Source organism: Marmota marmota, unplaced genomic scaffold, assembly GCF_001458135.2.
Source record: "Marmota marmota marmota unplaced genomic scaffold, marMar, whole genome shotgun sequence".
In the NCBI taxonomy this organism is placed as follows: Eukaryota; Metazoa; Chordata; class Mammalia; order Rodentia; family Sciuridae; genus Marmota; species Marmota marmota.
The window spans coordinates 805,071-819,011 of record NW_025999875.1 but is presented as its reverse complement, the minus strand read 5'-3'; the positions used below and the strand labels follow the sequence as shown (position 1 = coordinate 819,011).

Sequence of the window (13,941 nt, the reverse complement as noted above, 5' to 3'; positions counted from 1 at the left end):
ACTAAATGTATTTTGTTTTGTGATATAGGTCACTGGGGGCCAGAGGCAGAATATTGCAATTTAGATACGAGGTATCCCCCAAAAGCTCATATGTGAGAAAATGCAAGAATGTTTAGAGGTAAAATTATTAGATTATGATATCTATAACCTAATAAGTGGATTAATCTACTTGATGTGAACTAACTGGGTGGTAACTGTAGGCTGTTAGGGTTTGGATAGGGAAGGTCACTCACTAAGGGTGTGCCTTTGGGGTTTATATCTTGTCTCTGCTTCCCAATTGCCATGTTCTAAGCTGCTTTCCTCTTCTATACTCTTCCACCATGATGCTCTGCTTCACCTTGGGCCCAGAATTTTGAAGTAAACCATCTAGGAACTGAATCCTCTGAAACTGTGAGCCCCAAATAAACTTTTCCTCCGCTATTTTCTCATCAGATCTTTTGGTCACAGCAACAAAAAACCTGACTAAAATAAATGGAATCTGTGCCCAGTTGCTTCAGTGGCCTCTTAAAATTTCTCAACTAAGGAATATGCTGTTTTTAATATAACTAGATGACCATGCTCATAGCATGCCAAGTTAAAGAATAACACATTAACCACAAAATAACTTTATTAAATTATATCCTGCTAGTGCAAATAATTCCATTTATTCATTATATTAATTCCTGAATTGAGTTGTTTAGACCTTGATACAGAATATAAGATATAAAAACATTTGCTTTATACAAACTGTTGTTCAGTGACTTCAGCTGATAAATAAAAAAAAATATGAAAACTTTGGATAAATCAGACTTGGGATACAACAGTCTAACTTCAATATGCCTTCATACTTCGGGCCAGTTACACAAAAGTTCATAGGATGATCGATAGTGATAGAATTTCAAGTTACCACTGTCTATACTTTTGTCCAAAGTTTCTAGAAACTTCTACTATTCCCTACCAGAGAACTCCCCCATCTCTGTTCACTTTTATATTTATGTCATTCCCTTTTATTCTTCTTTTTATGTCACCTCCTCATGGCTCATTATTTTATGCTAACTTCTTAAATATTCATTTCTGTCTTACATGGACAGTATTTCATTTATGACACCATAGCATAACTAAAACTCAATGCAGCTGATGAGGTGTTGATGTCTTCTTTTACTCAAGGTCCCCCCAATTATTCTGCCATTTTTTCAAGTAGGTAAATGTAATCATATCTGAGACTCTATATGCTCCACTAAGTACATCTGTTTGTGATCTCCTTGTTTGCTCCAAATATCTTGGAAGGGTAACCACTGTATAAGAACATAGAAATCAGCCCTGAAAAATAAGGAGATATGACAAAGTCATAGCTAATTAGAAAAGCAGGGTGAACACATCTCCTCTGCCTTTGGACACAGTGTCATCTACATGGCACCACATTGGGAATCATTAACTTTGGAAAAGGTGTTTTCATTCTGCATTAAGTCTTCTATAATGCTCAGATATAATGAGAATTCATGCCCATTCACCATATGTGACCACAATATCCCCATTTCCCAGCCTCATTCCTTTGGAAAGTTGTGATAGAAGTCAACAGTTACTCCTAGCTGCACAGTAGTCAGAGGAAATGAACTAGAAAGAGTCCCCAAAGGTCCCTATGTCTAACATTCAAGCCAAGAAGGCACTAAATCCACAGAGATTACAGAGGACTATGCATGATCAACAGTCTTCCAAGGAACAAGAGAGGATCCATGGTCTGAGAGTTATTACTGAAAATTTTACTCATTCTCTTTTCCCACCTTAACCTGAGTCTCTGCTTCTTCTTAGTACTTTCCACAGAGCTCCCTTCACATCCTTGTTTCTTAGGGTATAAATTAGAGGATTGAGAATGGGAGTGACTATAGTGTAAAAAAGGGCAACAAATTTTCCCTCCTTCTCAGAATAACTGTGGATAGGTTGGAGGTACGTGTAAATGGCTGAGCCATAGAAGAGGAAAACAACCAGCAGGTGGGACCCACATGTTCCAAAAGCCTTTCTGCGCCCAGCCATTGATTTGACCTTCAGTACTGCCTTAGCAATGTACACATAAGAGACTAGAATCAGTGCTGCAGGCACAACCAAGATTATGACTCGGGCCACAAACATCTTGGCCTCTGTGCCTCCTGTGTCCTCACAGGCCAACTTCAGGAATACAGGCATCTCACAGAAAAAGTGGTTCAGTTTATGGCCACAGAGAGGTATGGCCATCATGAGGCCTGTCTGAATCAGAGAGTTCATGAATCCTCCTACCCAGGATGTGATAGCTAATGCCTGGCAGAGAAGGGGGTGCATGATGGCTGTGTAGTGGAGTGGACGACACACAGCTGCATAGCGATCAATGGCCATCACTACCAGGAGCACACACTCAGTGGAGCCCAGGGCAAGGTAGATAAAGAGCTGGGCCACACACCCTCCATAGCTGATTGTCCGGTCCAGTCCCTGAAGGTTGATTAGGAGCTGAGGCACAGTGCTGGTGGTAAAGCAAAGGTCCAGGAAGGAGAGGTGGGAGAGGAAGAAATACATGGGCGTGTGCAGTCGAGGGTCTGTTCGGGAGAGAATGATGATGGTGGTGTTGCCCAAGAGAGTTAGGGAGTAGAAAATCAAAATAAAGACAAAAAGGAGGATCTCCAGTTGAGGCCAATCTGAGAAGCCCACCAAAATGAAGCTCTCTCCAGAACTGGTGTTGAAACTTCCCATAGCCTTTCACCTGCCAAATAGGAGAAAATAATTCAGGTCATCCTATGAAGAATACCATTAAAACATTTATTTCACTATGTTTCTTAAATTCTCCAAAATTGTGCATGGTTTTTTTTTAATTTTTCTATTTAGTTCTGTCTATCCAGTCTTCTATTATGACTCTTCTTGAGATAGGAGATCACTGAATTAGGAATAATATGGCCTAAGTTTGAACTCTAGTCCTGTTGTTCATTTACTTTGTGACCTCAGCCAGCTCAGCCAATCCTTTGGATGCAATGCTTTCTTGTCTGAAAGTAGAGATGATATATATATTATTTCCCTTACAAAAAGATTGTGGTAACTACTTTTAAAAATCTAAGCTGGAAAACACAGCATTAGTTTCCTGCAGTTCCAACTGGCTTCTTTCCTTGATTTATTAGATAACCTGTTTTAGGAGATTAAAACACTACTGAGATATCAATTTAGATTTTGAGTGTTTGTCTGCTTCCTTCTCCTCAATAAATATGGTCAGTACACCAAACCTGGAAGCCCCATGCATGACCAGAAATGGACTGAGAATAGTGTAGAACCATTTCTTTGGTGATAGCAATTAGTAACAAACATTGCATTATTATGAATGATCCTACCTGGAATACCTTCCCCCACACATCTTCAACTGATAAATCATTCATTACTCCACAGAAGGAGTTTTCCCATCCATTCTAGCCCTATCCTCTCTGTGCAGTTTTCTACAACACTTGACATTCTTATCTCATTCTTTTTATAAAAATTATAAGTCCTTGCCTCTCTCTGAGTCCTCAGTGGTAGAAAAAAATAGTAAATATAATAATAAATATTGTCTTCTTTTAAGGTACATATAAAGGTGATAAATACATGTTAATTTCATTTGGGAAATTAATGTTTGTAACTTATACAATGTTGCATACATTTTGGCAAATAAAATGTTTGACTTTCCCTTCAAATCTTATGAAAATTCACCTTCTGAAAAACCTGCATATAAGCTGCTAATACATTCTAATAAGCCATAGAAGTAGGATAGAAATTAAGGTTGCTTTGTTTAAGACTGATATTTTTGTAGTTAAAAATCCAAATAAGATTATAAGAAGTATGACAGAAAGCAAAAACAAAACAAGAAAACAAACAAAATAAGCTCCATATTAGCAACTTTTGCCAAATTAATTAATTTTTCTCTTTTGTTAAGTTTTCTGAACTGGAAGATCATCACTAATGGATCAATGCTGGATCAATGATTTTAATAAGAAATTTAGATGCTATCTATGATGATTTTGTGGAAAATGGAGAAAATATGAGTGATAAAAACAAAGTGTTAATTTTCATGTTGTCTAACCAATGTATCAAAGATGGTTTTTGAATGAGAAGCATATTGGTGCACATATGAAGTCCCTACTGATCAACTCTATCACCGATGAGGGTGCTCTCTGTTCTAAAAAATTCAGTTCTCTAAGTCTCAGTTTACTTAAGTGTAAAACACAAGAAATAACTTACTTCACAGGATTTTGATCATTTTAAAATTATACAATGTTATTTGTACATTAAAATAAACACATGGGATTCAGCATTTAATATTTTATATTTAACATTATTTTATTTTATTTTGATTAGCATGTACAAATTGTATATTTTGGTGTATTTCAGTGAGATATTTTAATACATATATACACTATACACTAACCAACTCCTATCTCCTTTACCTATCCCCCCTTCATTTACCAAATTCCACTGATAGCTATTGTATATTTAGGTTGACTATTTTTTATCTTCCTAATATGAGAAAGAACACAAAACTCTTGTCTATATATGCCTGTTAACACTTGTCTTTCTACAATACTGATCTTCACTGTACAATAGGGTTTGCTTTTGTTCACCATTAAAGTATCCCCATTTCCCGGTATAGTTCCTGGAGAACAAAAGGCTCTCAACAAATATGGTTACATGAATTAATGATTCATTTCCCACTTTGACACCATGTCTGCAGCACATAAATTTCCCAGAACTATTGGTTTCCTGTGAAAAATGAAGGAAATAACACATCTGCACTCTTTATCATTTACTGGCACAAGGGCTTTAACCATTCTCATTTTATATTTTTAATCAATGACATATTTAGTGAAATATAGATGTACTTAATATACAAATGAACTAAAGTCTAAAAACATAAATAAAATGATAAATGACTGAATAATAATCCAAAAGGATTTCAATATGATGACAGGAGACTGAAAACCAATAAATAGCCAGCATAGTGGATAAGATATTAAGGTAATATTAAACAAGGAATATTGAGTTTACCTTCAACTCAGTTAGAAAAATATAGAATGGAGGAGACAAACTTGGTAGCTATGTATTACAAAACTAGAAAACAATGATAACCTGGGAGTGTATTGACCAAAACCTCAGGTCAACAGTGTCCTCTGATGGTTGAATTCTACCAAGTGCAAGCACAGACTGGAACCTTGGCCTCTTGAGTTAGCAGAGCAACCAAAAGATCATTTCTTCATAACCCCTTGTGCTACCTAATTCATGACTTTCTCATATGAAATCTTAAAGAAAGTTCTTATTTAATGATGCCACTGTGTAAATTTCCCATCTATAATCTTTTGAGCCTTTATTTCTATCAGATACCTATTTCCACTTTGTTTCTTTTATTTCTTGATCCATCATGTCAGTCTTTTGCTAATATACTTAAACTTGTTGTCACAGTCCCACCCATCAGATTCTAGAAGAATGAAATTCTCTATAGTTTCCGTAGTAAAAACATGTTGGAAAATTCTGCAGGGAAAACATATCCCAGCATCCAATCAATGTAATTAAAAATTCACAGTCTTCCTAATGTATCTTCAACATTCCTCTTCCTACTGTTTTTTTCTCAACTGAAAAGACCTATGTTAAAATCTCTCCAATTTAAAAATATGTATATCTTTTCTTCTTAAGTCTCCTTTTAGTTACTTCAATTTCTTTTCTACTCTCCACAGATAGTTTATCAAGAGTTCTCTCTTGTCAGTGTTACCACTACTTCTCCCTTCCACTCACAATCAACACACTGCTATGTTGCTTTTATATTTAACACTTTTGTAGAGAAACACAGTGGACATTTTCAGGTCTCTTCTTGGTCAGAGCATTTTACATGTAGACTACTGTCCATTACTGCAGAAAACCTTCCCTTTCCTAGTTATCCTCCTCCATCTTTGGCCATTTTTCAGTCTCTTTTGTGTATTCTTCTTTCAATGTGCATCCTTACATGTTTTGGTTCCTTCTCAGAGTTCTACCCCCAAAGCATATACACAATGGAATATTACTCAGCCTTAAAGAAAAATGAAATTATGGCATTGGCAGGTTAATGGATGGAGCTGGAGAATATCATGCTAAGTTAAATAAACCAAACCCCCCAAATCAATATCAGCATCCTCTGATAAGTGGATACTGATCCATGGATGGTGGTGGGGGGATAGAGAAGAATGATTGTGCAGAGGGAAGTAAGAGGAGGGGAGAGGGTGTGGAGATGGGAAGAATAGTGGAATGAGACAGACATTATTACCCTATGGACACGTTTGATTATACTTCTGGTGTGACTCTGCATCATGTACAGCCCAAGGAAGGAGAAGTTGTGCTCCATTTGTATACAATGTGTCAAATGCATTCTACTGTCATGTATAACTAATTAGAACAAATTTTTAAAAAGAAAAAAAAAAAGCTCTTCTCTCCTATTCCACAGAATCTCCATGGAATATGCACCCACTCCAAAGAACTGAATCAGAGAATCACTGTCTTGACAACACCCACATGTACTTTCTACTCACAATCTCACTTATGAACTTCACACTTCTATAATCCATCTGTATTAAGCATGACATTTTATTTCAGGTATTTCTGTTGCTTTGATATTTGGGGGTTTGAATGATATTAGTTGGAACTGCCTCTCTCAGTGTCACAGTCTCTAGAGATATTAAAGGACTTTGCTGAAAGCAGAACTTTCATGCACAAACTGACCAATCCAGAGCCCATATTCCAATTAAATGCTTTATTGAGTTCTCAGTTTTGGACATTAACCACCTGCCTTAATAACCCCATAGCTAAATACCAGAAAACAAGGATAGCCTTTATACTCCAGGGCATGCTGAAATTATTCAAACTAGCAAATTATAAGTTGTATACATTGTGTCACCTGTTTTGTTTTCTTACTATGGAAACCACAATCATAGCTCTTGTCCACATTCTCATTCACTCTTTCTGCTTCCTAATGAAACCTGGTGCTTCATGTGGCCTCATGCAGCATACCATGCCCCTTCCTCTTGAGAACTGTGAGTAACGAACTATTGGTTAAATCACAACATCTCTTGATCTGCTGCCCTCCTTATACTGTTAATGATAACATGGCCTGAGGGGAAGAAGATGGCAGGCCAGAGGGAGGCAGCATTCTGTGTCACTCTGTGATACAGATCTCACCTAATGGGAATATTGCATCTCTGAGAGTGTTAGATGACCCCTATACAGCTGCTCTTGCACAGAAATTACCTTCACTGTGCCCCTGTGCAGGGCTTTGGGCCTCAGCATTTGAGCAGGACTCCCGTTTGAGCAGGACTCCTGTTTGAGCAGTAGTCCTGATTCCTGACACTCAGCCCCCAAAAGTTCTAGCCAATGCAGGGCTTGTGGGTGCCTAGAATAGCAGAATCACCTATCAGCACAGCTGCAGAACTCAAACTTCACTCTGCTCCCACACAGATCACTCAGCTGCTATCTACCCTCAGCACAACATCATCGCCTGGCGCCCCCCACCCCACCCAACACCTTGGCACTGGAAGCAGACTGCCTCCATCTTGGCTCAACTTCCTTGCCATATTTGGTGGGTGCAGCTCCCAGACTGGAACTCCAGCTGGCCAGGTACCAGGTTTCCAACTTCCCCCTCTTCCCAGCATCGATAACCCAACATAATAGATGTTCAACAAAAAATGGGTCTCAGTTGGACAGGTGCCCAGCCCAACCAGGGCACTGCCCCTGAGAGCCTCTGTGTGAGAGGTCCTTCAATTGGGAACTGCTAAGGGAGAGGGAGATGGGGCTAAAGTTTGGAGCCTAACAGAGAGACCAGGAAATGAGAAATTTCCAGGCAAAAAAGAGAGATAGTACTGAGCATTCAAGTCATATGAGTGGTCCCAAAAAGATACCCCTGAGGTGCAGTCTCCCTGCAGGGACTGGTGGGTGTCACTCCCTGCTTCCAGATGTCCTCCACCAGGACCAGCCTTCCCACCCTGGTTACCTCCACCACCCTGAGGGCAGAGACACCAGCTTACAACAGACAACCCCACCTATTGAGTGAGAAGAGAAGCAAGAAAGATACAGATTTCTAAAACTAGCACCAATCTTGGTTTCTTTATTCCAGTATTTTTTTCTCTTTTTCTTCTCCCTCTCTATTTTCCCTCCCTCACATCCCCAACATATGTAAAACCAATAACTTTGTATGAAAAAGGATTTTGAGGACTGGGACATCTGAATAATATAATATAGAGGTGTTGGGAGGAAAATTACCTCTAGATAGGGAATAGGGGTGGGAGGGAAAGGGAGGGAGAAGGGGAATAGATAGGATGATGGAAGGAGAGGGTCATCATTATACAAAATACATGTATGAAGATGTGAATTTGGTGTCAATATACTTTATATACAAGCAGAGATATAATAAATGGTGGTATAAAGGTATATTAAGAATTGTATGCAAAAAAATTGGAGAGCTCATGTATAATGGCATAATTTGGTGTGAACATACTCTATATAGAGTTACAAAAACTTGGGCTGTGAATGGATAATTATGAATGTAATGCACTCCACTATTGTCATGTATGTAAGAAATAAATAAAAATACAATACAATAAAAAATAATATAGAGGTGCTGTATATGCTTTTTTTCTCTTCTTTCTTCTTTCATTTTCCTTTCCCTCTCCAATTTTTACTATTTTAACACCCTTTATTTTTCTGAATACATATGTATGTTTGTTTTACGTACTCTATTGTCTTCCCATATACTTGTCTACCCTAAATTACTTCCTGTCTATTCTCTTGCTACTAACTCTCTTTATTAGATTTTTTTCACACTTCCTAAGATATATTAACTCTATATCCTCACATCCTACCTCCTCAGCATATCATCCTATGCCGAACCCCCAGTTCATTGTCCACCATCAGAAACTGTAAACCCTTTTACAAAACTATTGATTATATTATAGATAATAATAGAATTCAACAATTCTGTACATTGAAACCAAACTGTAAATGTCTTAATAACAATGAACTGCTCATAGGTGGTATATTGTTGGTATGATTTGTTAACATTGTTCTTCCCAAAAGGAGAGGTTTGGGAACCCTATGAGAGCACTACAAACCTGCAGGGTAAAGACAATAACACACCCGATCCACAGAGCTGGAAAGGAAGACACACAAACAACAGAAAAGACAAGGGAAGAAACTCCACAAACAAATCAAGCTACCATATTATTAGAATCCATGGCAACCCCAGAGGAAGAAATGTCATATAAGGAGTACAGGATGTACATGATTAAAACGTTCTGTGAACTCAAGGAAGATATAAGAGAGCAAATAGTGAAATATCATTTCGACAAGGAGCTACATAAACAAATACAGGAAGCAAAAGGTCACCTCAACAGGGAAATAGAGGTTCTAAAAAAGAAAGAAAACAAACAAACAAAAAAAAAAACACCCAGAAATACTTGAAGTGTAAGAAATAATAAATCAAATTACCAGTATATGTGATGAAAAAGGTATATAACAACAGGCACTACAGAAATACAGAGGATGATTAGAAACTATTTTGAAAACTTATGTGCCAATAAAATAGAAGATATTGAAGGCATCAACATATTTCTTAAGTCATACAATTTTTCCCCAGATTAAATCAGGATGATATACACAATTTAAACAGACTAATATCAAGTAATGAAATAGAAGATGCCATCAGAAGCCTACCAACCAAGCAAAGCCCAGGACCAGATGGATACACAGCCGAGTTCCATAAGACCTTTAAAGAAGAACTAATACCAATACTCTACAATTTAATTCAAGAAATAGAAAAAGAGGGAGCATTGGGCTGGGGTTGTGGCCTAGTGGTAGAGTGCTCACCCAGCATATGTGAGGCACTGGGTTTGACCCTCAGCACCACATAAAAATGAAATAAAGATATAGTGTGTCCACCTACAACTAAAAAATAAAATATTTTAAAAAAAAGAAAAGAAAAAGAGGGAACACTTCCAAAGTCATTCTATGAAGTAATATCACCCAGATTTCAAAACCAGGCAAAAACGCATCAAAGAAAGAAAACTTTACACCAATATTCCTTGTAAAAATAGATGCAAAAATTCTCAATAAAATTCTGGCAAATCAAATACAAAAACATATAAAAAAGATAGTGCACCACAATTAAGTGGGATCCCACCACAATTAAGTGGGATTCATCCCAGGGATGCAAGGTTGGTTCAACATACAGAAATCAATAAATATAACTCATCACATCAGTAGATTCAAAGATAAGAATCATATGATCATCTCAACAGATGCAGAAAAAACATCTGACAAAATACAGTACCACTTCACATTCAAAACACTAGAAAAACTATGAACATCAAAAAGGAATGGATTAAAAAATGTGGCATATATACACATTGGAATATTACTCAGCAACAAAAGAGAATAAAATCATGACATTTGCAGTAAATGGATGGAGTTGGAGAAGATAATGCTAAGTGAATTTAGCCAATCCCAAAAACCCAAATGCCAACTGTTTTCTCTGATATAAGGAGGCTGATTCATAGTGGGGTAGGAACAGGGAGCATGGGAAGAATAGACAAACTCTAGATAGGGTAGAGGGGTGGGAGGGAAAGGGAGGGGGCAAGGGGTTAACAATGATGATGGAATGTGATGGACATCATTATCCAAAGTACATGTATGAAGACACAAATTGGCATGAACATACTTTATATACAACCAGAGATATAAAAATTTGTGCTTTATATATGTAATATGAATTGTAATGCAGTCTGCTGTCATTTATTTTTAAAAAATCAATAAAATAAAAAAATGATAACAAGGTCTACCCATAAAACACCATCTTCTTACTGGTCATCTCCACTTGGATATCTCTGGGCACCACAAAATTAGCACATCTTCTTCTTCCAAGACTGTTTCTTCTTATGCACTATCCTTAGGAAAAGGCCCCACATCTACAGAGTTCACCAAGCCATAAAACTGGTTATTGAACTCTATGTTCCACTTTATTCAAGCACACCTTACATGCCTTTTCATCTAAATGTAGTTCTCAACCAGGAGTGATTTTGCACCTCTGGGGACATTTTCCAAGGTCTACAGATACTTTTGAATGTGTTGAGGCCAGTATTTTTTCTGTACCTTTTGCAGTGTATAAGATATTCATCCCTTGATACACACAAAAATCATCTGGTCCCAAAATGCTGATAGTGCTAAGAAACTATTCTCTTAGAGGTATTCTGAGAGTTAAATCTCCTTGATACATGATCATATGGGGCATAGTACCTTCCCATAAACACATTAGCATGTTGCACTTTAAGTTCTGATTTCTTTCTTCTTTCTTTTTTTGTTATAGAAGGACAATATCTTTATGTTATTTTTATGTGATGCTGAGGATGGAACCTAGTGCCTCATGCATGCTAGATGAGAACTCTACCTCTGAGTCACAACCCAAGCTGAAGTTCTGATTTCTTTTTATTCTCCTGTTCCACCACACTGGAACTTATAAGAACAGAGCTGTGTTCACGTTTAGAGTTTTAGTGCCTGGAACAATGACTGGCATGAAAAGACTCCATATTTTTGCTCTGATACCTGCAGCAACAATCTACACAAGCTCTCTATAAGATCCTTAGACAGAACTGAAGTCTTACAGAATTTTAATCTTACAAAAGTGAGATGTGAAGAAAGTCTTTGTTCCTTGAGATCTGATCCTTTTGTGGGGCTAGAGATGTAGCTCAGTGGTAGAGCACTTGCTCAGCATATAGTAGGCCCTGGGTAAAATTCCCAGCACCCCTAAATAAATAAATACAATAAAATGGGATCTTGTCCTTTTTTTCTGGAATCTGATCTAAAAGGAAAGCCCGATGCTACATCCAATAAGGTTAGTATTTGTCCCTGATCCATCATCTTTGACTCTCTTCTACCTGAGTCTTTGATATAGGCCTGCCTTTATTTTATTTTTTTATTATTATCTTTTTTTTTAAATTTGTGTTCTGCTTCCTAATCCCCAGGGTCCTGAAAGGAATAGGCTTATCTGCAGAATCACAATATCCATACTTGCCTGAAGTGTTCTGTTAAACTTCCCCAGAGACTGAGGCTAGTGACCCCCTTTGTTTGGGACAACTCACCTTGTTCTCCCTGTGCCATCCCTAGGTCTATGGACCCCAAAGTTAATTATGCTTTTTAGATCATAGAAGTAAATACTTTAAAACAATCTTGACATTTGTAACCATGTTTAAAGATCTATCCATCAAAAAATTATTAGCATCCTCTGTTTGATCCAAAGGCCAAAACTGGTGAACCACACAGGAGGAAAGATTGTGGCTCAATATAAAGAAAAAATATAATGTGGCATAAAAATCAATTGCCTAAAAAAAGTGTTATTCTAGCACTAGAAAGCCACCTTTTCATTCAGATGATAAAAGTGAAACTTTCAGGATGTTGTAAAAATGTTCTAGTATTAATTGCAAGATTGAGTTAGATGATATTCTATACTTTTTCTATATTTTATATTCTTAAAATATTGTTTTAAAACTTAATCCCTACTCTTACTCCCCTTAACCAATCAATACTTTTTGACACTTGCATATTTGATATTATTGATATTCTGCATTAGAGAGATTATTAACTTTCTTTGAACTTCATTGTGTTCATTTTTGCCTGTGTTTCTGGGCATGCATCCATAGATCTCTGCATGATCTTTGAAAGGGTAAAGTTCATAAGATCAGACATTATGTTAATTTTTCAATAGCATGCAATATTGCATTCTTCATACCAATCCAGTAATTTAATGACATTGTCTGTCTATGCAAAGCCACATCCAAGCAAAGAAATTTCATCTTTTGTCTCAGCAAAGGAGGTTCTATAAACTCTCCTCATCTTCTTTATTGATAGAACATTCATTCTTCAATCTGAATCAAATTTTGCTTCCTCCTTTAATTACTGTTTGTGTGCCTGAATTCTCTTGGTATTTTTTTATAAGACTGAACTCACTACTTATCTTCACTGGGCACCAATGCATCCATCTATCTTTTCTCCATCACAGTCTCCCTCTATAGACTCAATCATTCTCCAGCTCAAGCTTCCTCTCCTACAAGAAATCATACAATATCCCATCTTGTCCCACAGCGTTTTAGTGTGATCTTCGAGGATCTTCTATCACATCAATATTTTGTAGTATGAGACCAGAAAACCACAGTTTAAGTCTTGCCAGCTTTATTTACATGCAAAGGCTCTATAGATTAACAAATTGTTTTAACTCTGAGTTCTCACAGAGCTTTTTCTCCTAATGTTGTCCCTCTTCTCTGGTCCTGAAAGAGGTCTTCCTTGATTGATCTTCAACAACTCTGGCCATCGTTCTATTCTTTGTCTCCTGGCTCTGATACTTATACTTTACTTTGTATACTAGTGTGGCATCATAGCAGTTGAGTTTTGGCAGGGATTTAAAAATGATATGAGGCCAATCGTCACACTTAACATAAGAAAACTAAATGTTCTAAAAATGTTTAGTGGGTTCCCTAATGTCATGCAATTGACAGGTAGGTGAGAATATTTTGTGACATGTGTGTATTATTATGTTGGTGGATGGGTGATAGAGGAAGACTCAATGATAAAATGTCTTCATGCCAGAATTTTACATGTCTACATTCAAACCAGGGATCCAACATAATGGACCCCAAAGTTAATTGAATTACCTAGTGGAAAATGTCTTGTTTACTCTGGAGGAAGAATAGCTTACCCAGTCAGTACTCACTCAGTGCTCCAGAAAAGAAAATATTGCATTTACCTTCTTAATTTCTACTGGCATCAAAGGTGATATGAGATTCTCTTATAGGTGGCATCTAGCAATGCCTTAGAAAGATACTTACCTCTTTGGTCCTATCTTCATCTGTGGGGAGGAAAACCTGGATTTCAGCTCTTGTCCAGGAATAACATATGGTTCTTTCCTTTAGCAGAGGAGAT

The 13,941-nt window shown here is 37.2% G+C and overlaps 1 protein-coding gene across 1 annotated transcript; it reads right to left on the bottom strand.

Annotated features, from left to right (window-relative positions):
- Window positions 1-1,761: 1,761 nt before the first annotated feature.
- Window positions 1,762-2,697, bottom strand: LOC107160547 (olfactory receptor 2Y1-like). Its single transcript, XM_015507220.1, has one exon. It carries the CDS (start codon window positions 2,695-2,697, stop codon window positions 1,762-1,764), a length of 936 nt encoding a protein of 311 aa, XP_015362706.1.
- Between the last annotated feature and the right edge of the window lie 11,244 nt (window positions 2,698-13,941).

Bases quoted from the DNA above. Each gene is read 5' to 3' on its own strand.
- LOC107160547 (XM_015507220.1), bottom strand. From the start codon at position 2,697: ATGGGAAGTTTCAACACCAGTTCTGGAGAGAGCTTCATTTTGGTGGGC.